The following is a 24,854-nucleotide window of genomic DNA, read 5'->3' on the forward strand; positions in this document are numbered from 1 at the left end:
CAGTTTTCTTAACGTTTATAACAATCACGAATGGGATGAGCGTATATTTAATTCCATAGGGAAAGTATTTAATAAATTTTAATTATTTATAATAAAATTCTTGTACAATATCTACGGATATGGATGAGAATGCTAATATTTTGTTTATCAGTGAAGTAGCCTACTCTGTTTAGGATTTCATAACTAATTTTGCAGTGAGTTATAGATATTGAGTAGGAAAAAAGTCACTTAACACCCTTGCTACAGAACATACGATGTACTCAGTTAATTCGCTCATTCAGGAACTCAGGAGGAAACAGATTGATGTGTGTTACGCGTACGGCCGACATCTTGATGACTGCCATATTGAATGCAACTCTGAAACTAAATGGGAAGGTGGGGTCATGTGAAAAATCATTTAGAGTCAGAATTTCACATGGTATTGATTCCTGAAAAATTTTATTGACCTACCTCAAACGGTTACAGAGTTACGCACGTTAGGCCTACATGATGTGCTCAATATACTGTACATCCTTTGGGTACATTCTATATTTTAGGAAAGAAAGTCACTTAACACTCCTGTTAAGTGACTTTCTTTCCCACCCTGTATAATAGGATTTTTCATAAACCAGAGAATTTCAGGTAAAGATAATAGACGGCCATATGGCCGAGATGGTAAAGGCGTCAGCCTGCCTCTCTAGGATATCCAAGTTTGTCAGAACCTGAGAAATCTCAGCAATTTGTCAGGGCCCGCCTGTCCCGAATAAATCAGATCCCATCCCCCATCGTCTAGCCACCCCATTGTGGTTCTGACCAAATCTATAATTAGTGTGATTATTTAAAAAACCCTCTTGATGCCGGCAGTGCAGAAATGATTTAACAAAAAATATAAATAAATATATCAATAAATATTATGATAATAACGAATTAATACAAACGAGCAAAAATTATTGTGATGCCAGGCTGCAATGTTTAATTATATTCTTAATTTATTTAATTTAAAATATATATTCTTGATCTGAAATTAGTAGAGTCACTGTACTTTTCCTGATAACAACAGTCATGCCGGTCCGGTCATGTATGTCAACGGTCACCAACCTTTCTGACCTCATAGACCACTAAACTCACAATTTTGAATCCCATAGACCATTATCATGAATTTTTTAAAATGATACAAACATCTATAAAACGAGCAATTATTTATTGTGACATCGACACAATGCCAAGCTGGAATTTTTAATTATATATTTTTTAATTTATTTCATTTAAAATATATGCTCTCCACCTGAAATTAGTATTATATTGTCACTGTACAGTACATCATACTTTTCGTTTAGCAATCGAGTCGTGCCAGTCATCTAGCTAACTCCTTTCAGGGGAAAAGTTTTGAATTGAAATAACGTGACTTTCGGTTGGCATCGGACAGTTAATCGGGTGATCGGGACCTCCTATCCCTGAGCTCTCCGTATCTGGTCTCGGCTTTCATCTAACTCTGTTCTCAAGATTAAGGAAAGACAGACATACGGACGGACGGACGCCCGGCAATGGGAATTTATAGGTCTACAATTTTTTCAAATTGCAATCCAATAAATTATACAAGTCGAGAATATATATAACGCAATAATATATATAATTAACTAAATAAGTAAAGTCTACTTACAAAGGGACGTAACCATGATATATACGTATAACTTTTTTTGTTCTTTCCAAATAGCATTCTAGGTGTTGGAGGAAAATCCGGATCTTCAAATAAAAGCCCTCTCTCTCTGCAAAGTCTTCGTAAATAATTATATCCATATTTTATCGTCTCTCCATTTGCTACCGTAAAACTAGCTGTAGTTGTGGATTTGGCTTGAGATAGAACTGAGTGATTCTCAGATTTGTCCCGAAGCGGTTGACCCATCACTTTTCTCGATTCAATTCGACCTAAATTTCGATAAATTTATATAATTTAAAATATGTTAATAATTTTACATGCAATAATTTATTGTTAGTTAGCTAGAATATGGATGTTTGTAATTGAAAAATATTTTAGTTTAATTATGATCAGAATCAAAACATGTAAACGATAAATAGAAACTAACTTGAGACAGCTAATTTTATTCAGTAGACTACATCATTGATTATAAACGAATGAAGAAATTATAATAATGATAATTACCAATATGAAAATATCCCTAAGAAACACAAAATGAACAAATTTAAAGTAACTGATAATAAAAACAATATGTTTACAGTATTCTCGGTCAAATTACTATACAAAATTATAATCTGTCATACAGATTATAATTTTTTCCAGACATCTAAAAGCGCTACAGAAGTACAGCTATATCATGATGACTTCTATCCTTAACGAAATTGTTTATCATCTAAAAGCAACCTACATTTTAAGAGCGATATATCAAATTATTATTATTTTATATAAATAAATTAATTAAATATATTTATCACAATTTCTTCTGATTTACAATATAACAAAAATGTTTTTACATCAAAATAATGTAAAGTTGTGTCATATAATTTTACAAATCTATGTAAAATTATTGAGTCGTTTTAATAGCGAAGATTTTTACACTCCTTTCTCTTCTCAGACACCAAGAGGACTTTTTATGCCCATCGGTTGGGTTTACAATTGGGATAACCTGGTCAGCACATCTCAGAATTTTTGAGCCGAGCCGGAATTAAATCCCAGTCTCCTAGCAGATAGGTATGGATTGTCAGATGACCGAGCAGTTAAGAGGTAACCTACCGCTCTGGGAGGAGCCAGGACAGATCGAAAAATTCCAGAAATTTTTCCGAGGGAGAGCCGTCCGGCTACTCCATTTTGAGCCTGGCCGAACCAACCCCTAATGGGCTTGCTAGAAAGGTCCTCTTATTTGCCATAGGATGGATAAGTTAAAAAAAAGCAACTGGTATTTTTATCGATTTAGTCATGCGCCTGCCTGATTAGTGAGATAGAAACATTATTTTTCCGTAATGAGATCCTTTTAGTAATACCCGAAGTTAAGCAAACCTCAAGAAACGAATATTATAAGAAATAGGAATTGGTTAATTCAAAATTCTTAATAGTCTTTAGATATTAGATTGTTTGATCGATACATATTTTAAAAAAATTCAGGACAATTTTATATTTGAAAATATCATTGATTAAAAAGAAATATTATTAGGAAAGTTGTTAATATTTGTCTGTACTTTAAGATTGACTAGAATTTTTATACAGGAAATTTTTTACGGTAGAAAATAGAAAAACTCTCTAAGAATTTTCGCTTTATTATTATTTTTTTTAAATCAAATATTATTTTCATGTTTTTTTTTGAGTAATTTCATTATTAGAAATTTTGCATCCAGAAAACAATTCACGTTATATTTCTTTTATGAAAAGGATGTAAAATTTCTTATTAGGTAGCTCTTTTATTTTTTGCTGATAAAAATAATTTCGATACATAAATTATTGAGGATGAATAAATAAAAGAAAAAATTTTATTGAAATATAGATAAAAATTACTCTTTTTTTGTAAAAATGTACTTTCGGTTTCATTATTTGCCTAATCGTATATAGGATAATTCATAAAATAAAAAGGAAACGAATTCTTATCAAACTACATTTTTTATTTTTTAGAAAAACTCATATCATTCAATAAATGAGGTTGTCAGATAAGATGTAAACGATAAATGACAATTAATTATATACATGTAAATAACACTAATAAATCTTAGTGATTGCGACGCGCGGAATTACGTCAATAAAATTATATTTGATATATAGTACTGTACATATGACTTTTTTCTAAATCCATTAGAATGCATTTGTCTATTTACTTAAAACAGGATTTTAAAAGTTCAAAATTTGAGAAAATAATCACTTTGTACAGTGCTTTTGAATTTTACATCATCATTAGTATTTAAGTTTTGATTTTTGTTTCGAATTTTCGAAGTTCTGGTTGCCTGATCCGAATTAATTTCAAACGCTATTAATTCAACAGTGAATTTACTGAGTTCAGCTGAATGAATTATTGAATAAAAGATTTAGTTAATATTGATATGTTAAAACGGTTTAAAATGTGGCTTTCTTCTGAAACATTCGATGTAGAATAATACAGTAATTAACAACAACAACAATAATAATAATAATAATGATAAATCCCACAACGAGTTACCTAACTTTTCCGACATTTAAAACTTCGTATGTGGTGCCATCTGTTATAATATTTTATTATTATTTTTTATATTTTTAATTAAGCTTTTGGGTTTTATTAAAAAGATGCAAAATCCATGTTTTCTCAGCACAAATCAAGTTGTTTTCTACGAATTTCTTCACACAAACAATGCAACATGCTCAAATAATATTCTTTGTTGACAGTTTGGCCAGTCAGAAGGAATTCATGATGCACAACACCACAACAATCAAAGAAAACAGTCAACATGACCTTGATTTTTGACTGACTTTGGTGTGGTCTTTTCAGTCTTGCTTCACCTTTCAAGAGCCATTCACATGATTGTTGAGCTGTTTCAGTGTCAAAAACAAAGATCCATATTTCATCACTCATAATGATGCATTTTAAGAATGATTTGTGTTGAGAAAGCATTTCCTTGGTCACTTGAACAAGTTGTTTTTGGAAAAAATTTAACATTTTCAAGAAGGCTTAAGAAGCCACAAGCCCATATAATCTTTTAACATTGCTTGAGAATATTAACATGATACTGGAACATGTTCAATAATATCCCTAGTTGTTAAATGACAATCATTGAGCACCAAATCTCTGACCAACTGACCAACAACTGCCGTAAATTATTCGGCTATAATTTGGAATAAATAAATCTAAATTACAAATGAATTTGACACAAGAAGGAGACAATAGGCACCATCTCATATTAAAATTAATAATACGAGATGGTTTGTAGGGATGTTTATATCTGACCAACTGTGTTGTTCATCAGTTGAAGTGGATGGTCTACCAGAGCATGAAGAATGCATCTAAGAGTTCATCTTACATGCATTCTTTGCCTTCCTTGAACATCTTGTATCACTCAAACTCTTGTTTTTGATAGACTATTGTCACCAAAGGCTTTTTGCAACATTTCCAACATTTTTGTGGCAGTAATTCTGTTAAAAAAATAAAATTTAATGCATGTTCTCTGCTCAATTACACTTGACATTTTGAAAAACTCCCAGCACAAAAATTCTTTGCACACAAAACAAGCATTTATTTGCAAACAAAAACAGAATGATATACAGATTGTTGCTGGATATCAATGAAAATTGTACCAAATGACAAAAAAATGATATAGCACCCTCTTGCATGCATGCAGTTTAATTGAACCATTCCCAATACCTTTTGATCACAGTAGAACATTACTTTAATAACAATAAATTTTATTATTCCTGAAAAGAAATATTAATAATAATAAAACTTAAAGTGAAAGTTGAGATACAAATACAAGTTATTAAATTTCACGAATAGTGTATCTTAAACACCTAAAAGTAAACCTAATAGGTAGACTTCATTCATAAACCAAAAGCAAAAATTTGACACTTGAATGAAGACACTAATTTGGCTCTGATACTTTAATTGCTGTCAACAAATAAAAACTTTTTTGCTTGTAAATCACAGCAAAACAGTAGAAATCAGAATTAAAAAGTAGTGTTTACNTTTTTACATTTTTGGATTCAGTGTACCTTGAAACGCCGAGAAAAATAAATAAATAAATAAATAAATAAAATAAAAAATAAATAAAAATTGTTTAATACCCTCTTTGAGGGTATTAAACAATTTTTATTTATTTTTTATTTTATTTATTTATTTATTTATTTATTTTTCTCGGCGTTTCAAGGTACACTGAATCCAAAAATGTAAAAATCTCGGGGGGGGGTCAATTTTTTGACCGCTTGCCATACTCTCTCTCTGTTTTATATATAACAGGGCCAGAAAAGTAAAAATTAATAAAATCGAAAATGCTTCAAACTGAATTGGTTCTTAACTAATAGAACATGTACGTTTATAATATGAATTTAAGGAAGTTATTAAAGGAAAGTAATTTAAACAAAATGATGATGGTCAATTTTTTCTAAATTAATATTAACAATCTTGCTTATTAATCGAAGTATTCATTATGATTAGTGATTGTAAATAACTTATGGTCAGAATCACTTTAAAAAATTACAAAAATTGGATTGGAATCGGATCTTTCACAACGAAATCGGAGCTGGTCGGCAGCATGGCCGAGACGGTTAAGGCACCACTACCACTCTGAAGACCCTGAAATCGATTCTGGGCAGTCGAAAAAACCCAGGTTTTTTTCGATTGTCCGGAATTTTGCAGGTCTATCTGGGATAAGCTGAGCCCCGTTCCTCCCATTCGGCTGCCTCATTGCAAGCCTGGCCGAATCCACGATGGGCTTGTAGAAGACGACTCTCTTAGTTCACAGGGCGAAAAAGAATATATATATGGAAGAATTAAATGAAGAAAAAGAATATCATTACAGATTAGTTTTCTTACAAGTCAGTTACATTATAATAAAATAACTAATATTTTTCCGAATAATTTTTATAAATACAGTGGAGCGTCGATTATCCGAAAGTCAATCATCCGAAACGTCAATCATCCGAAAGAATTCCTGTCGGCAAATTTAAATTTTTGCCAGTGCTGTGGCGCTTCAATCTTTGGCTGTCTTGGGCTACTCAAATATTTTACGTTTTTGATACTAAATTAACATCTGAAGTATAATTTTTTATTGTTTTTATATTTTTCAATATATTTATTTTGTTTGTACAAAATAAAAAAAATAATTTTTAACGATACAATAGTCTTCGTTAGGCTTAACATGACGAAAATTCAACGCGAAGCGACACGCAACGGAGAAAAATTTCGAAATCGGATACGTTAAACTATTTTTTCGTACGTAAATCAGTTATCCGAAATATCAGTTATCCGGACAACCCCAGTCCCCAATTGATTCGGAAAATCGACGCTCTACTGTATTTAAATCCGAAATATCTATTTTGGAAAAATGTCTGTTGTATGGCATTTTGTATAATCAAATCTTTGGTCTCGTTAATGTATAAAATATAAAACACTGCATTTCGTTTCTTACCTCTTCTTGTATGCGTTAAGAATCCAGGACAGAAAAGCATTGATCATGAGTGCTAACTCAGATCCTATTGTTAGGAACGCCCTCCACTTTCATGTCGTCATCTATTTTTTTTTAAATATTTTCCGCTCTATGGGCATTGAAAGGGTCTTTATAACAAACCTATCGTAAGTTCGACCAGGATAGCAATGAAAACGACAATGAAAGATAGGACCTGATATATCTGGCTAAATAACTTCTAAAAATTTCTCTCTGAAGGATCTAAATCCGAACAGATCCCAAATCTACATCCTTCGAGGCAGGTTGACGTCTTTACCGCAATGCTATTCGAATTTATATTTGTAATAGTTAAAATTATCTATTTTTTTGAAAGACGGAATAAATGTTTAGTTTCATGTTATTACTTGGAATGCATTTTGAGAGAAATTCCTGAGAAATGATTCTATGCATGATCAATTTGTTTATAATGCCACGATTCTATATAGGAAAATATAAAAAGAGCAAATATCTTTCTTTTAAAATTTTAATATTAAAAGATAATTTTAAAATTACTGTTGTGATCTTTAAAAATCTGTCTTAAGAAAGAAGTTATTTAGCTAGTCCGAATCGATAGTTGCATTTTTCATTTTTTCAAGCGACTTATTTTAAAATTATTTTTAATAGTTGCATTCACGCATTTTTAAGAATATAATCGTTGCAGAATAACCTTTATTAAAAATATATAAACGTTTATTAAAAATATTTAGGCTCCGTATAATCTGAATAAGATCGAGGAAGAAATTTTTTGTCTTTGTACAATATTAATCTTTGTAACATAATTTTCTAAAAATTGATTAATTCTATAATTTCTATCTAATTCTAATTTATAATTATTTATTCATTCATAGTTATGCACATTTAATTTAATAAATGCATATTCGTGTTTCTATTATATTACATTTATTATAAAAAGTAAAATCTACGGACTCCCGTATTCGAGAACAAATAAATGACGATGGCCAGCCGAGGCAGCGTCAGCTTATCGCTCTGGGAAGCTGGGGATCGAATCTGGACAGAAACTCTAGGAATTTTTCGGGGAATGGTCTGTCCTGGATATATTGGCCCTTTTAAATGAAAGCCAATGAGAAATAAAAGACCGTCAATAAAGTTGCCAGATTCGTCCTCCAGCTCGGAGGAGGTTTTAACGAAAATTTTTAAAAGGTCAGTTTTAAAAGCACTTTCAGCCAGGATAAAAATCCTATAGGGCTTCACTGACGCGACGATGTAATGAATGGTAGTTTAAAAGAACAATAAATATCGCACAGGACGAACTAAAGTTTTAGGTATTTAGATTATTTAATAATTAATTATTAATAGCAAAACAAGGGAAAAACTAACTACAATTTCCAGAACTTTTTTTATTAGTTTTGATAAACCGGAACATTCAAAAATCCCGAAATCTTTTCGGGATACGGGGATTTGAGGCCCGAAATCGGGACGTCTCTTAGGTCTTTATGGCAGAAAGAGCAGAAAATTAAAAAAAGTATCAAAAAAATTTCGAAAAGATAAAGCAAAATAAATGAAAAAAGAATTTATTTTTTCTATATTTTGCTATTATTGCCGAAATGCTGATATTTTCTTGAATTATATGTTAACCTATAAATTTTTTGCTAATGACACATAGCCTAACTTTTTTAATGGACTAGCGATGTTATCGACTAAAAAAGCGTTAACCTTTTGTTTTCATTTCAATAGACAAGTAATTTGATGAATGCGTCATAAGTTCTTACTAACTGTAGTTTTTTTTTTTTTTTACATAATGGTGACGAACAATAGACATTTAAAAGTTTATATAGTATAAAATTCTGTCAAGCGTAAAAAAATAACTCAAATTATTATTATATAATTTTTTTTTAATCCCGCTCAAGAAATCAAACTTAGTTTAATAAATTTCTTATAACATCATAGAAACGGTCTAATCTATGTTTGATTTTTATTTAATTTCAACACTTACAGTAGACCTATTATTGATACAATTATAAAGTACAATTGATGCTATGTTATTTTAATAAGTAATGCCATTGCGAAGTATACATCCTAGTGACTATTATCTAGATAATAACTTAGTCCAATTAAAGTTAAATACAATGGATAATTTCTATCAGTAATATCAAACATCATATATCCAATTACATAACTTTTTTTCTAGCAAAGACATTACAAAGCTTGATGGTCAATTGGTCATTCCACCCTTACCAGGTAAGTCAGTAGACTTCTGAGAATTATAATTAAGAACTATAGACTTACTTAATTGGTTATTAATTTAATTAGGCCTAATATTCTTTTTATATTAAATTTTTAAATACTTTAAAATCAAAATTTAATTAAAGAAGATCAAACGTTTCAAAATTTTCGTTTATATTAATAAATACTAATATACTAATATAAATATTTTAAACAAAACCTATAATACTCGTATTAAAGTAACAATTTTTTAAAGATATTTTATACAGATTTAAATAACAACTGCAATTGATAACAGTAGATGTATGGACCCATGACCGCTACCTACGACATTATTACCTACTGTTATTATTTATTCTTTATTCTATATAATCAAAAAGAAAATCTACATCATTAGCGCATGTAAAAATAGAAAAAGTAGGTCAGATGGTTAAAATTGATTTCATGTGGGAATCGTAGCCCGAATATTTGCATGTAATTATCTTAGGTAAGATTGTTTTTGTATTTTTAATATAGAATATATACTGTAGATATTCTTTCTAAAAAATCAATTAAAGAGTAGGCTATTCATTACGCCTTTTTTGAAATAATTTTGAAAATATTACCGTTGAATTAAATATACTTTTTTAATTATGAATATTAGTCGATACTCAGAACTGCATTTCAAAAATTTATTAGAACGTATAGTACAGAATGGCTTAAATAATTATTTAAAATATATCAAATGCTAATCTACTAATAATTAGAATGTGAGTTAAACTGTAGAAGTTCAGTAGCGGGATCCTAAAGTACCAAAGGGAAGACTAACTCAAAAACAAAACAATACTGTATATATATCCAGCTAGGATTTCTAGGAGTTGAGTAACTTTCCCGGTAAAAAAGTTAAAATTTTGTGTGTTGCGCCATTTGTTATGAGATTTTATTTTAACAACTTCTCATATTATTAATTATTATAAAATGGTAAACAACTTAATTTTGAGGGCAGAGATAAATTTTATACAACCAAAAAAAAAAAAATTGTAAATGTTAATAATGAGTAAAATCTTCATTAAGTCCGATCCCACTCGAGAAATGATACACGACTCCCCTCAATCTTTCCACTCCTTTAACTTTTAACCATTCAAAATTAATAGAATCAATGCCTCAATACACAAACCTCGTAACAAATTTCAGAAATTTTCGACAAAAGAAACAGGAATTATTAAGCTCAGGAATCAATGCCTCTAATACACAAACCTTGTAACAAATTTCAGAAATTTTCGACAAAAGGAACAGGAATTATTAAGCTTCAAAGTGGGTGATTCGTGTCACCAAACACAAACATACACACACAGNAATTTTCGACAAAAGAAACAGGAATTATTAAGCTCAGGAATCAATGCCTCTAATACACAAACCTTGTAACAAATTTCAGAAATTTTCGACAAAAGGAACAGGAATTATTAAGCTTCAAAGTGGGTGATTCGTGTCACCAAACACAAACATACACACACAGTCGAAAAATGTAAAAATCTTGGGGGATCATTTTTTGACTGATTGCCATACTTTTCCTCTGATATATATAACAGCCAGAAAAGTAATCTAAAATAATTTGAATAAGTACAGTACCTTTTATTAATACCTGTGCGACAATTCTATTGAGAATGGTCCGATAAACCATATTTGCCATAATAAATGTTTTTAAAAACATTTTGAGGTTCTAACAAATAAATTTTAATATACAGTCAAACCTTGGGTTTTGAACGCCTCGCTTTTCGAACAATTCGGTTTACAAACAAAATTTTGAATACCATATTTGCCCCAGTTGCTGTACGATAACTCGGTTGCCGAACAAGCTATTCGGCAAGAGCCAGCCACAAATTAGAGAGACACAGACGATCAACTCTCTACTTCATGTATTAAAGAAAATTGACGGTCTGACCAATCAACGATGGGACTGCCGATTCAGAAGTGGCGCAGAGACACGGCCACCTAGATCCTACTAGGCCTGATCCTGACATCACAACTGGTCTTGTGACGTAGAAGAATGAGTACTTTAAACCGCCATTTTCAATAGTTTCCAAGCGAAGAGAAGTAAAGTTTTATTTTGTTTTTTGTGAAAGTTAATATATAAAGTGAATATATAAGGTTACTATCATTTTAATAAAGAGTTTTGGTATTGTATATAATACTTTAATTAATTAAAGAAATACATAATTTCAATTAATAATATTGCCTAAGTACAGTAATATCCAATCGAGAACCTACAGGCTAAACTATAAACTTTAATAAGAAAGTATATGGTCTACTCGTTTCTTCTCGATTGGGCGTTAATCAATAATACAAGTATGATAATACAAGTATGATATTTGTTTTCTTTTTAATATTATAGTCTCATAAATTAAATATATATTATTTTACGTACGAATTTTAATGAATTCTAAGATTATATAAAGAAAAAAGTTTGTTAGAGATTAATTTTGGTTAGAAGGAAAGTAAAAAATAAGGCTTCTGAGAATTAAAATACTGTATATTATATGGTACGTAGAAGTTAGACAGAATATATTGATACTTCTCCGAGAAATTAAAACTTATTTATTAAAATTATATAAATAATTTTAAATTTTTTTAATGATACAAGGGAAATGTGCGTATTATATTTGTTAATAAACGTTAAAATAACTAATACAGAATTAAAATAAACTGTGTATAGGGTTTAATGTAGACCTATATACTTTTTTAGTCTGATATATAGTATAAGAATTTGAATTGTTATACAGTACATTTAAAAAAGAGATTGGAACATAAATGTAAATTTTTGTTTTATAATGTTAAGAGGATGTTTAGAAATTAAAACTAAATATAGGGGAGACCGGGGCAAGATCGGCATGTTAAGCTTTACTTAAATTTTGTGTAATAAATACTGCTGTAAACTGAAAAAAAAGCTTTGCATATTGTCTATTGGAATGTTACCTTACTATAGAACTGGTTAAAATCAGTTTGGAAATAAAAATAATTAAAATAATTACAACTTTACAAGAAGAGAGAAATTGACGAAGTTGCCCCGGGTATAGGGGCAAGATCGGCAACTTCTCTCTTTTTGTAAAGTTGTAATTATTTTAATTATTTTTATTAAAGTTGCCCCTGGTATAGGGGCAACAGTAATGGGGCAAGATAGGCACGTATATAAAATTATGTTATTAACAATGTATAAGTTGGAATTCACTATTAAAACAAAGAAATACAAATCCAACACCCATTTAATATTATTACAACGAAATGCAAGTTCAAAGACATATATACATGAATAACAAATGCAAACATGTTTTCATTTATCATCTGTTTGATTTTTATCCTTTGCTTCTAATGTGGCTTTATGTTGCCGATCTTACCCCGCTAGTCATGATTTCGAAACATTAAGTACAACCCTGAGAACAGAATGCCAAGCCACGATCTGGCCACGTGAATAAGTTGAAGTTACATCCTTCTAACAGGAAAAGTAACTTTCGTTATCATGGAATTATAACAAAACCTGCCAATTCAATATAAATGGAAAAAAAATATTATATGGAATTGAACGAAAATGAAAATTTGCTTGATAATTCAACTACGCTTGTTGGAGAACAATAAAAACACTACACTCAACAAGCCACCAATAAAACTCAACTGCCTAACCTATAACCAAAGTCTCCTTTTAATTTGTTTTTAAAAAAAAGCGCTTGACAAACTTGCCCCGCATGCCGAAGTTGCCCCGGTCTCCCCTAATTATTAAAACTTTGGTTTTTACACCGAAACTGAAACTAAAACTAAACTTAAAAATAAAATCAAAATTAATTAATTAATTTAAATTAAAATTTAAATCAAAGCAATTAAAACATATTTGGGAAAGAATGGATAAAATACTCGTTGTTTGTCTTGATTGATTTGGTTACATTTTATTTCATCCAACAGAGTTGGGTCTCTGTTTATAGCACTTTTTTGTAAAGTGATGGTTTCGGTTTCGGTTGGCTGTGACGAAACATTTTGCTTTTACTATATATAAATAATGTATACAGAATAAATACAGATAATATTATATTATATTGTATTTGTATGAATTTTTATGCATGAAATACAGTTAAAAGGTTAAAAAAGGAAAAAAATTTTGTTTTGGGGATCGGGAACAGATTAATCCATTCTATATTGTTTCTTACGGGAAAATTTGTCTCGGTTTTAGAACAAATCGATTTTCAAACAACTTTTAAAGGCTAATTAAGTTGGAAGACTGAAGTTTGAATATATATATATTATTTGTTTTTGTGTCAATGGGGAGGCTCAAGTCTCTGTAGCCCTGTCGTTTGATATACTATTAGGATTTATTCTAAAGTTCTCATTTTCTTTTTTATCCAACTGACTAAACGTTGGTATGATTGTTGCTTTTAAAAATATTTCTTCATATTCTTTGTACAAAGTAAATCTTAATTTAACATTTTTTTAAAGATTTGATAAATAGTAAGATTTTAAACTAATATAATTAAAAAGAAGCAAATACAGTATTTATTGTAAATATTCACAATGTTGGGTGCAATTTTTAATCATATTTTTAATTTATTTAATTTAAAATATATGCTCTCCACTCCACCTCAAATTATTGAGTGGCTTGTCCCTGTACATCATACTTTTCCTTTAACAATAGAGTCGTGCTAGTCATCTACCTACCTTTGAGGGAAAATTTTTTTAATTGAAATAACATGACTTCCGGTTTGCATCGGAAGTTCATATATATTTAATCGGGGGTCTCATGCCCTTAAGCTTTCCATGTCTGGTCTTGTCTTTCATCTATATAACTCCTTTCTCGAGATTAAGGAAAGACAAACAGCGGACGGACGACAGTGGGAATTTATAGGTCTACAATTTTTTCAAATTGCAGCCCAATGACCATTCTTCACGATGTATTATATATTGATTAACGTAGTAAATTTTATTTAAGTAAAAGCTTAACTTTTGCATCATAATAAAAGAGAATTCAATGAACATTTAGTTGTTAAATTTGTATATTTATCCGTATTTGCAACAAGTGCACAAATTGAATAAATTTATATAATCTAGTAATAAAGTAATAACTTATTTTAAAGACGCCAGAAAGCGGTGATGATGAAAATTTTAACTTGCTGCAGTAAGGAACTCTGGTTTTAGTCCAAATCAGATCCTCAGAATTTTTTCGTGGATAGAGTAGTCAATCTGATGATCACAGATATATCAGGGTCTGCTCCTCACCATTCGACTGAATTACTATTACAGTAACTATATTAAAATATTTTATTAATATTCAAAAGACTAAAATTATCTAGAAGATTCAGTATAGAAGTTTCTTTTTAATTCAATATAATTCTTGAATCAATCAGATATTATATTCTTTGTTAAGAAATCCGAGAATAATCAGCATTTCACTTTAAATTTTCATACATATTTCTTAACACGCACCTCATGTTTTATCATGCCGATTTCATCAACAATAGACATAAAATAAAAAGTTCTATTAGCATCAATGAATAGCGAAGCGTTAAACTAATCTTGAATTCTTTCCGTTTCATTATGCAGAAAAAGTTTAAAAATAGCGGCAAGGAAAGTTTTTAAAAACAAAAGTAAAGGAAAAGTGCATTGTTACCTTCTATCTTAATTTATACAATGTTTAATAAAGGAAAGAAAATCTCATAGGCTACAATTTTTTAAAATGAATTTTACTTTTCCTCGAGATCATTTCTTTGCAGAGTTATATTATAAATTATCGAAATTTCAGCAACTCTATCGTTCTGATTCTTTATTACGAAAAGTTCAAAGATTCCTTTCTACACGTTCTGCTAGAATCATTCGTTAATTCTGTGAACTCAATGAAGCACTACTTTTGTAACAATTTATTTCAGTTACTTTAAATTTTTTTAATTATTGGATTAATCCATAAAGAAATATCAACTTTTTAATAATGTAAAGCTAATTACGTAAATATTAACGCTGTAAATAAGATGTGTAACAAAAAATAGTTAACAAATTTTAAATTTTTTTGTTGCACATTCACATATTTTAAACATTTCTGGTTACTGCGTATACATTAAAAAATATACATGTTTTGGTTGTTAAAAACTTTAGGCAAAAACTTATTATACAATTTAGACAAATAGCTCGTATAGAATTTCAGCTTTATTTTACTACATTCAAAGTTTTTATATGTTTGTTAACTTATGTACTGTACTAATTTAAATGAAAACTCGTTTATTTATTTTTTCCTTTTATTAAAATAAATATCTGACTGTTGATTGTCGTTAATATTTTTTATCTGAACAATGTCACGAAATATTTAACATTAAATGACATTACAGATGAAAAAGTTTGGTAAATAAAATAAACTTTTAGTACATGTATTTGTATTTTAAGCATGTGCTTTAACATTTAACGTTTAAAATAGCGAGGAAAATAATTTTGAATTTATTTTAAAATATTTTTAAAGATTTTAAATTTCTTCTTTGATTTTATTTAAATATATCTCTCTTAAATACATCAGAAATTATATTCTAATCTGTTTAAGCAATACATTTTTTATAATTTGTGGACAGTTCAGTTAATCATATGATTATAAGATATTTGTGAAAATCATATAATAATTATTAATTGAACTTGTTTCATCAGTCGCAATGACATTTATTAAAAAATTCTTAATCAGCAAGCGAAATTATTGCTATTTGTAAAACAAATAATATAAGATATTTAACAGTAATAAGATAGCAATAGCATTATGTTTCTTAGAAATGAATATTATTTAAAATTTAATTAGATTGTGATATTCACTCTAAAATTTATTATTATAATTCAAAATATTTCAATATACTTGCTAAAATTATAGCCTATACATTATTTCCTGGATACTGGAAAAAGTTTTTGTAAGAAAATATAATAATCTTAAGAATAAATGATGATATATATAAGAATTCAAATTATAATTGAAATGTGTATTATGGCATTACATTACATATACATTACATTAAGTATAACATTTATACAATGGATATGAACTGTTGAAAATATAGATCTATATATAATTATAGATCTATAGTATAATTAATATTCATAAAGAATCTTTCAAACGTTTCTTTATAATATTATATATTATTTCATAAATGAACATCTTCAGTAAATAGTAATTAGTGCTTTTTTTATTTCTATTTATTTTGAATTTACCAGAAAATTTTCAAATGCTGTAAAATTGGCCTTCACATATTTTGTATGGCATGGAGAAATCTTTGTACCAATCGATTATCCTCGTTAGCTTGAAATAGTTCTTAAATTATATCCTTCTGTATCAAATAGTTTGAGATATAATCGAGGTTTTTTTCATGACTGTTCTTTTTTAAAATTGCAGTGTTTAATAATAAATTATTATTATTATTATTATTAAAAATTAAATTTTATGTTTTTGAAAATTATTACTATCATTTTATTTTTATTTCAAAGTTTTGTAATAACTGATTACTTTTTTAGATAAGTGATTAATATTATAAATGATTAATTTATTACAAAAAAGCGCTAGTTTTGTAGTCACTGTTATTGTGGTTCTCTGTATAACGTAATGCCATAAACGTTAAATATAATTTATGTAATGAGCAATGTAATTTCGTTCTTTAAATAGACTAATTTCAAAATTAGTAATGTTTAAATAACAAAATTACTTCAAAATAAAAACTTTATTTTATTTATTTATTTATTTCAAGAATTATTTCCGAAGTTTTGGTATCTCTCATTTTGCATCGTTTGATTTTTAGTCTCTTTTTTAAAGCGATAGCTTTTAACACAAAAGATTTTTAAATACATAATTTTTAAACATTTTCTTATTTAAAATAACTTACTTGTTTTAAAAGTTTAATGTTAATTTTCGTATAAATTTAATTCTTTGCATTATATCTAATCTTTTATTTCATACAAATCTTTAAACTTTACGAAATTTAGAAAATTGCATAACATTTTTTATTAATTTGCTTATATTTTTTATAAATAAATCTTTGAGTTTTTAGTTGCACATTTCTTTTATGAAATAAAAGCAGTAGCTCCTCATTATATCACTCATTCGGATATATCGCAGTGTTTTTGTAATGTATTCCAATATATAAGCACTTTAGCTAATAATTTTTTTTAATCGATTGCAATTGAATACTGGCTATGAAATACTGCCTTATTCCAACATTGAACTTAAAACTATCATATACTGAATATTGGCTATGAAATACTGCCTTATTCCAACATTGAACTTAAAACTATCATATACTGAATATTGGCTATGAAATACTGCCTTATTCCAACATTGAACTTAAAACTATCATATACTGAATATTGGCTATGAAATACTGCCTTATTCCAACATTGAACTTAAAACTATCATATACTGAATATTGGCTATGAAATACAACCTATAAAACGCAACTTAATAATGTGAAAATAATGTTTTAATTTTTGTTTAAGTTATAAACATTTATTAAGGGAAAAAATAACTTTTATCATCTATGTCCAAAAGAACTTCTTTTTGAAAAAATTTTAAATCTAAATTATGTTTAGATTTATAGTAGAAGTAAAGAAAAGTGATCTCACAGAAACTATTGGAAAAAAAGAAAGTAGAAAATGCAAACATCGATCTTTATTTTAAATGTTAAAAAAAAAAATTGTAATAAAAATCTAGGGAACGAAAATAACGTTTCAATACTTAATTTCTAATAGGTTGATTGAAAAGAAAAATAATGCAAATTTCATGAACCATTCGTCTAATTATCCTAGTCTTACTTGTAAGTAACTAAAGGTCGTTAAAAAATTATAAATTAAATAAATCTTAACAATTTAATAATAGAGGATAAGAAATGTAGTCATTATGGATTAGCTTTATAGAATGAGAATGTATACTGTACTGTACACTCATTTCATCCAGTACTGTTTTTGTGTAGAAAGGATGGCTACTAGACAGAAACTATATTATATTATCCTTAGAGCAAAGAATTCTGTAATTAATCGTGCGCTGGATAAAATTAAAAGATTTTAAAACTTTTTGATAAAGTGTTTTAATGTTTTTACTTTTATCCAGTGCACGATTAACCTAATGCGTGTTGTAAAATAAATGAAAATACAACACTACAAAAGAAAATCTATTATCCGAGGTTCTCGATTATCCAGACACTCCCTTTTCCTATCATTGTCTCGGTTAATGGAGTTTTTACTAAACATAAAAAGTTGAGTGTTTTCTCAGTTGACAGATCACGTACTCAACTCATTCGATAAGTTACTATAGGCCAGGGATGGCAAACCTTTCTGAGTCCACGTGTCATATAGTGAGCATAATTATCTTTAAAAATGTTTATGCGTGCCGAAGTTTTAGATATGCAATAGCGATATTTAAAGAACGGAAACGAATACGCTTTAATTAGAATGAAAAGCTGATTGAAAAAAGAATGACCAGTTAATAAATCTAAAGTATAATTGAAAAACAGATATAAACCGAAATCGTACGATACATTACATAGCAAATGATTTCTGACGTGCAACTTTTGGCATGCGTGCCATGGGTTCGCCATTCCTATTATAGGCTAATGCCTGTAGGTATGTCTATAATAATTGAGATAAACTCACTCAGCATTTGTATATAAATCAAAAACACAACACCTTAATTTGCTGAGAAAAATTTAATGAAAAACAAACGTTTTCAGCCAAATCTATTGCCCTCCATAAAGAAATATCAACTTTTTAATAATGTAAAGCTAATTACGTAAATATTAACGCTGTAAATAAGATGTGTAACAAAAAATAGTTAACAAATTTTAAATTTTTTTGTTGCACATTCACATATTTTAAACATTTCTGGTTACTGCGTATACATTAAAAAATATACATGTTTTGGTTGTTAAAAACTTTAGGCAAAAACTTATTATACAATTTAGACAAATAGCTCGTATAGAATTTCAGCTTTATTTTACTACATTCAAAGTTTTTATATGTTTGTTAACTTATGTACTGTACTAATTTAAATGAAAACTCGTTTATTTATTTTTTCCTTTTATTAAAATAAATATCTGACTGTTGATTGTCGTTAATATTTTTTATCTGAACAATGTCACGAAATATTTAACATTAAATGACATTACAGATGAAAAAGTTTGGTAAATAAAATAAACTTTTAGTACATGTATTTGTATTTTAAGCATGTGCTTTAACATTTAACGTTTAAAATAGCGAGGAAAATAATTTTGAATTTATTTTAAAATATTTTTAAAGATTTTAAATTTCTTCTTTGATTTTATTTAAATATATCTCTCTTAAATACATCAGAAATTATATTCTAATCTGTTTAAGCAATACATTTTTTATAATTTGTGGACAGTTCAGTTAATCATATGATTATAAGATATTTGTGAAAATCATATAATAATTATTAATTGAACTTGTTTCATCAGTCGCAATGACATTTATTAAAAAATTCTTAATCAGCAAGCGAAATTATTGCTATTTGTAAAACAAATAATATAAGATATTTAACAGTAATAAGATAGCAATAGCATTATGTTTCTTAGAAATGAATATTATTTAAAATTTAATTAGATTGTGATATTCACTCTAAAATTTATTATTATAATTCAAAATATTTCAATATACTTGCTAAAATTATAGCCTATACATTATTTCCTGGATACTGGAAAAAGTTTTTGTAAGAAAATATAATAATCTTAAGAATAAATGATGATATATATAAGAATTCAAATTATAATTGAAATGTGTATTATGGCATTACATTACATATACATTACATTAAGTATAACATTTATACAATGGATATGAACTGTTGAAAATATAGATCTATATATAATTATAGATCTATAGTATAATTAATATTCATAAAGAATCTTTCAAACGTTTCTTTATAATATTATATATTATTTCATAAATGAACATCTTCAGTAAATAGTAATTAGTGCTTTTTTTATTTCTATTTATTTTGAATTTACCAGAAAATTTTCAAATGCTGTAAAATTGGCCTTCACATATTTTGTATGGCATGGAGAAATCTTTGTACCAATCGATTATCCTCGTTAGCTTGAAATAGTTCTTAAATTATATCCTTCTGTATCAAATAGTTTGAGATATAATCGAGGTTTTTTTCATGACTGTTCTTTTTTAAAATTGCAGTGTTTAATAATAAATTATTATTATTATTATTATTATCTTTCCACTTAATAAATCAGTTTGAGAAATAAATAAAAACCCAAGTATATTTTTATATAATTTTTAGCATTTAGATCAATCAAATTTTTTAATCATTTAAACAAGAAATCTGTGAACTGTAATAAATCTAATTTTTGTTTTATATTTATTACAAAACAGAAATTAGACAGGTAATACCATATTTCCTTGATTCTGAAACACTTTTTACCTGTTTCAGCTTGTTGAAAACAGAGATGCACCTTAAATTTCAAGACAAAAACAATGATCAGAAGTTATTGACAGCTGATCATATAATATATTATGCACCAGTATTAGAATGTTTCAGCTACACTGCTCATTTCAAACAAGCTTTGCTGTTAACAATTTAAAAATTCCTTTTTAATATAATTAAAATGCCTTAAATATGACATTGCATTTAAAAGTTGTATATATAGAAGAGCATGAAAATAGGTGCCAAATATTTATTTCATAGCATTTGAATTAATTTTTTTCTAACTTGTTTAAGTTTTGTTAAATAAAAAGTTATTTGAAAATTTCAACGTATAAAAATANTTTATATTATTATTTTTTTATTATTTTATTTAAAAAATACAGTAGCCTCTCGTTATATCGCGCTTGTCAGGAGACAGAAAAAGCATGATATATCCGGTGGCACTTATAACCGAGTACTAAAACTTTTGAGCTTAAACTAAACAGATATATATACATTATATATATATGCTATGGAATCTATATCCGCTATTCTTTCATCGGCAAATGTTTCTGATATAAAATAAGTTTAGTTTCGCAATACAGTACTGGATTTTATTCGTGCTTATATCGTATTAAATGACATTTACGTAAATATCGATATCATGAACGCCCATTTAGCATTATTGTTTCTTTAACAATGACATTCAAAGACAAATACTGTCGATATAAAAACAAAATATCAGTTGCGATTTTATTATACAATACTATATTTCATAATAAATTACTTATTAAAAATTCGTGTAATTTATATTTTTCAATAAAAATTATAAATACAATAATTGAAAATTTAAAAAAATAAATATTCAACATATAATAGAACATCAAAACATAAAATTACAGAGTAAAAATTCTCTAAAAAGTAAAATAAAGTTACTATTATGTAAAAATTTTAGAACTTTCCGTTCAGAAATACAGAAATCTTTTCCATGCACATTACGCGGTAAATTCAAAATTTCACATCTTTATGTGAATTGACGCAATACCGTTAATTCACAGAAACTTGTAAATGAGGAGGCAGTATCTAAAACCAATAAATAAACAACTTTTAACATCAAAAGGAAACGTAAATGACGATTGATCTGTCAACCTGTTTTGCTTATTTAGATCTTGATGAATTTTTTATTTCACCTGCAGTTGAAGTTTCAAGGATAATAATGATAGGAATAAAATACAGTATTTCGTTTCATAAAGAAATTCAAATGGCAGTTGATATTTTAAAATTTATTGACCCAAGTGCTTTTGAAATTTGGGGGACCAAACAAAGCGCGATATATCCGAATCGCGATATAATGACGTGCGAAATAACGAGGGGCTACTGTATTTTAAAAATAAAATTATGGGATATAACTATCTGGGATATTAACTAAATATAACTGGGATATTAATAATGTAAAAACACTGCATGCGTTTCAAAACTTAAATTTGTTACAGAATCTTGTATGTTCGTTGTATAATTTGAAAATAATCATTTTACTGATGATTATTTCTAAACTATAGTAAATCTAATCGATTGGAATATGAATTTTTCAATTAAAAAGTCCCTGGTACAGCTTTAAGATAAAAAACTTATGACATATCTAACTTTAATTTACAAAAATGATTTGAGAAAGTTTCCAAAATTACATTCATAAAATTAAGCATGTAAACATATTAAATAACTTTTTAAAGTTAAATATAAATAAATAATATATTTTTATTCAAAAAATTATGATTCTATTTTTATATTTTGCAAGATTTTTAATAATTTTTAGTAAGATATAAAAGATATTATCTCTAAGATATAAAACAGTTTCAAGATCTTTACATCAATTTTATAGAATACAAAACATTAAAAAAATTAAAATAGAAACAATGTAATGTTAATTTTATAAATTTAAAAATATCAAAGAATACATTTGTTTTAGTCCGAGAGGGATTGATTATTCTCAAAAGAAACATCTTAATTCAGAAATTACGGAAATAAATTATGAAGGCTAAATTTTTCATTTCTATAATGCCATTCAATAAATTAAAAAAGAGGTACAGTACAAAGAATTATTGTCACACTTCCTGGTCAAAACTATGATGGGATGTAGAGCATAAAAATTTAACCTAAAACACAAGTAATATGACGACTTTTATTTTGGCGTTGTATTAATTATACAAGATAAACTAATAAATATTATGCATATATAATAATTTTTAAAATAAATAAACTAAAACTAAATATAATTTATTGCTTTATATACTTTGTAGATGAATAAATTTAAAAAATAGAAATATAACTAGTTTTATTTTATTATATTATTATTTTTTCATAATACATAACATTATATATATTTTATAAATGTTTAATGCGGACTTAATACATAAATATGTACTGTACGTATAGTAATTATTATTCAAAATAATAATTTTGAATAATAATTTACATATATTGGTAGATAACAAATAAATATTTTTATTGTAAACTTATTAACTTTAAATATTATTATACGATATTATAAATTCTAGTTCAGTTAATAATTAACCCATTAAAAATTTTTTTTAATAAAACACAATGGATATATTTAATTTATAGCTGGAATGTTTTATTTCATTGTCAACATATTAAGTTCGACCTTAATATACTGTAGTATTATTCATATACCAGGATCATTCAATCGTAAACATCCGTCATGATCGTGACACGATATGAACAAATTAGAATTATATCTTTTCAGTAAATATATCTACAAAACATTCACAAAAAGTCATTTGAATCTTATTAAAAGTACTATTACGTGTTTTCGTACCGTAACGAAAATTCAAATTTAACTCAAAAAAACTTTTAAAAAACTAGTTGAAATAAAATTTTATTTCACTAATTAGAATTTTTTATAGTACACCCTATAAAAGATTAAATTGTAAAAAATAAAATCTTATTGATATTTTATCTAATATAATTGCAATAGCTCTCTTATACCAAGATATTTATTGTTAATAATGGTTTCTTTTAAAATAAGGAGGAAGTCTGTAGTTCTTTATCTTAGAGATGATTAAATACTATCACTTTTTTTTTAAGAGTTCAAGAACCTCTCAATGAATGAAATGAAGAATAACTAAAGTATAATTATTGAATGAAGGTGTTTACAAACAGTCAAAAAATGTTTATTTAGCAACATAAAACAATCAGAAAAGATATAAATATTTTAATCAATTGTTTATAATTTTGAAATGGCAAGTTAATATTCATTTATTTTTATACTTTACAATCTGAAATTTATATTACAAATTATAAACTATTCTAAAAGTTAGGGATATTTAAATTCAGTAATTTTATTTCTTAAAAAAATTAAAATTATTAATTTTAATTCTTTTTAAGAGCACTCGTTTGATTATTTAGCATTTCATCTGTTTTAATTTCATTATATATTGTCTCGTCTATTCTTATAGAGAACTGGATCGAAGAAGTTTGTAATAGAAGAGATATAAGACTTTCAAATAAAAAGAAGAAGAAAATTGTTTCTTTATGAACAAGTGAAGAAGATACAGAAAGAAATTTCGTCTTCGTTCATTTTATATTGGTTAATAAAAATTGGAATATTGGAAATTATTTTTATACTTCCTATACAAATGTTAGTCTCGATTTATAAAATTTCGGTTTATACGGAACAAACCTATAATGTTAATCAAGGATTAAGTGTAATTAATTTATTCATTTCATTGTTGTTGTACAGGTGGAAGCCGATAGGTTAAATGCACCTCGTCCTAAAAGGATCATTATGGACCAAAAACTTCATTCTGTTCATTAAGTGAGTTTTGAATTTAAAAAAAAAACTATTAGAATTTTAAAATATTATCGAATAAATGTTTTTATTTCTAGATCTGTTATGAGAAATTTACATCTGTTTAATTGATTTTGAATTAAATAAATCGTAATTAATTAAAATTGATATCTTGTGTAATGATAAATATGAGTTTATATTTTTAAACAAATTAGCAAAGTCTTTTCAAAAAATATTTTAAATATTCTATATATTAATTTACTTCTTAATATCTTAATTTAAATCCTTAATTTACTTCTTATTTATCACAAATAAAAAACAGATCCTTAGCTTTGTCTTCATATAGGCTTCTATAGAAAG

The 24,854-nt window shown here is 27.1% G+C and overlaps 1 protein-coding gene across 1 annotated transcript in view; it reads right to left on the bottom strand.

The window, feature by feature from the left end:
- Positions 1 to 24,854, bottom strand: part of LOC111635611 (calpain-9-like) — a 60,198-nt gene that overhangs the window by 32,556 nt on the left and 2,788 nt on the right. Inside the window, exon 2 of the mRNA XM_023380624.1 lies at positions 1,640 to 1,905. Within this exon, the coding sequence (XP_023236392.1) occupies positions 1,640 to 1,882 (243 nt within the window). The 5' untranslated portion in view covers positions 1,883 to 1,905. The remainder of the gene's footprint in view (positions 1 to 1,639; positions 1,906 to 24,854) is intronic.

Source organism: Centruroides sculpturatus, unplaced genomic scaffold (genome assembly GCF_000671375.1).
Source record: "Centruroides sculpturatus isolate CEXI.00-Female unplaced genomic scaffold, Cexi_2.0 scaffold37, whole genome shotgun sequence".
NCBI classification, from domain to species: domain Eukaryota; kingdom Metazoa; phylum Arthropoda; class Arachnida; order Scorpiones; family Buthidae; genus Centruroides; species Centruroides sculpturatus.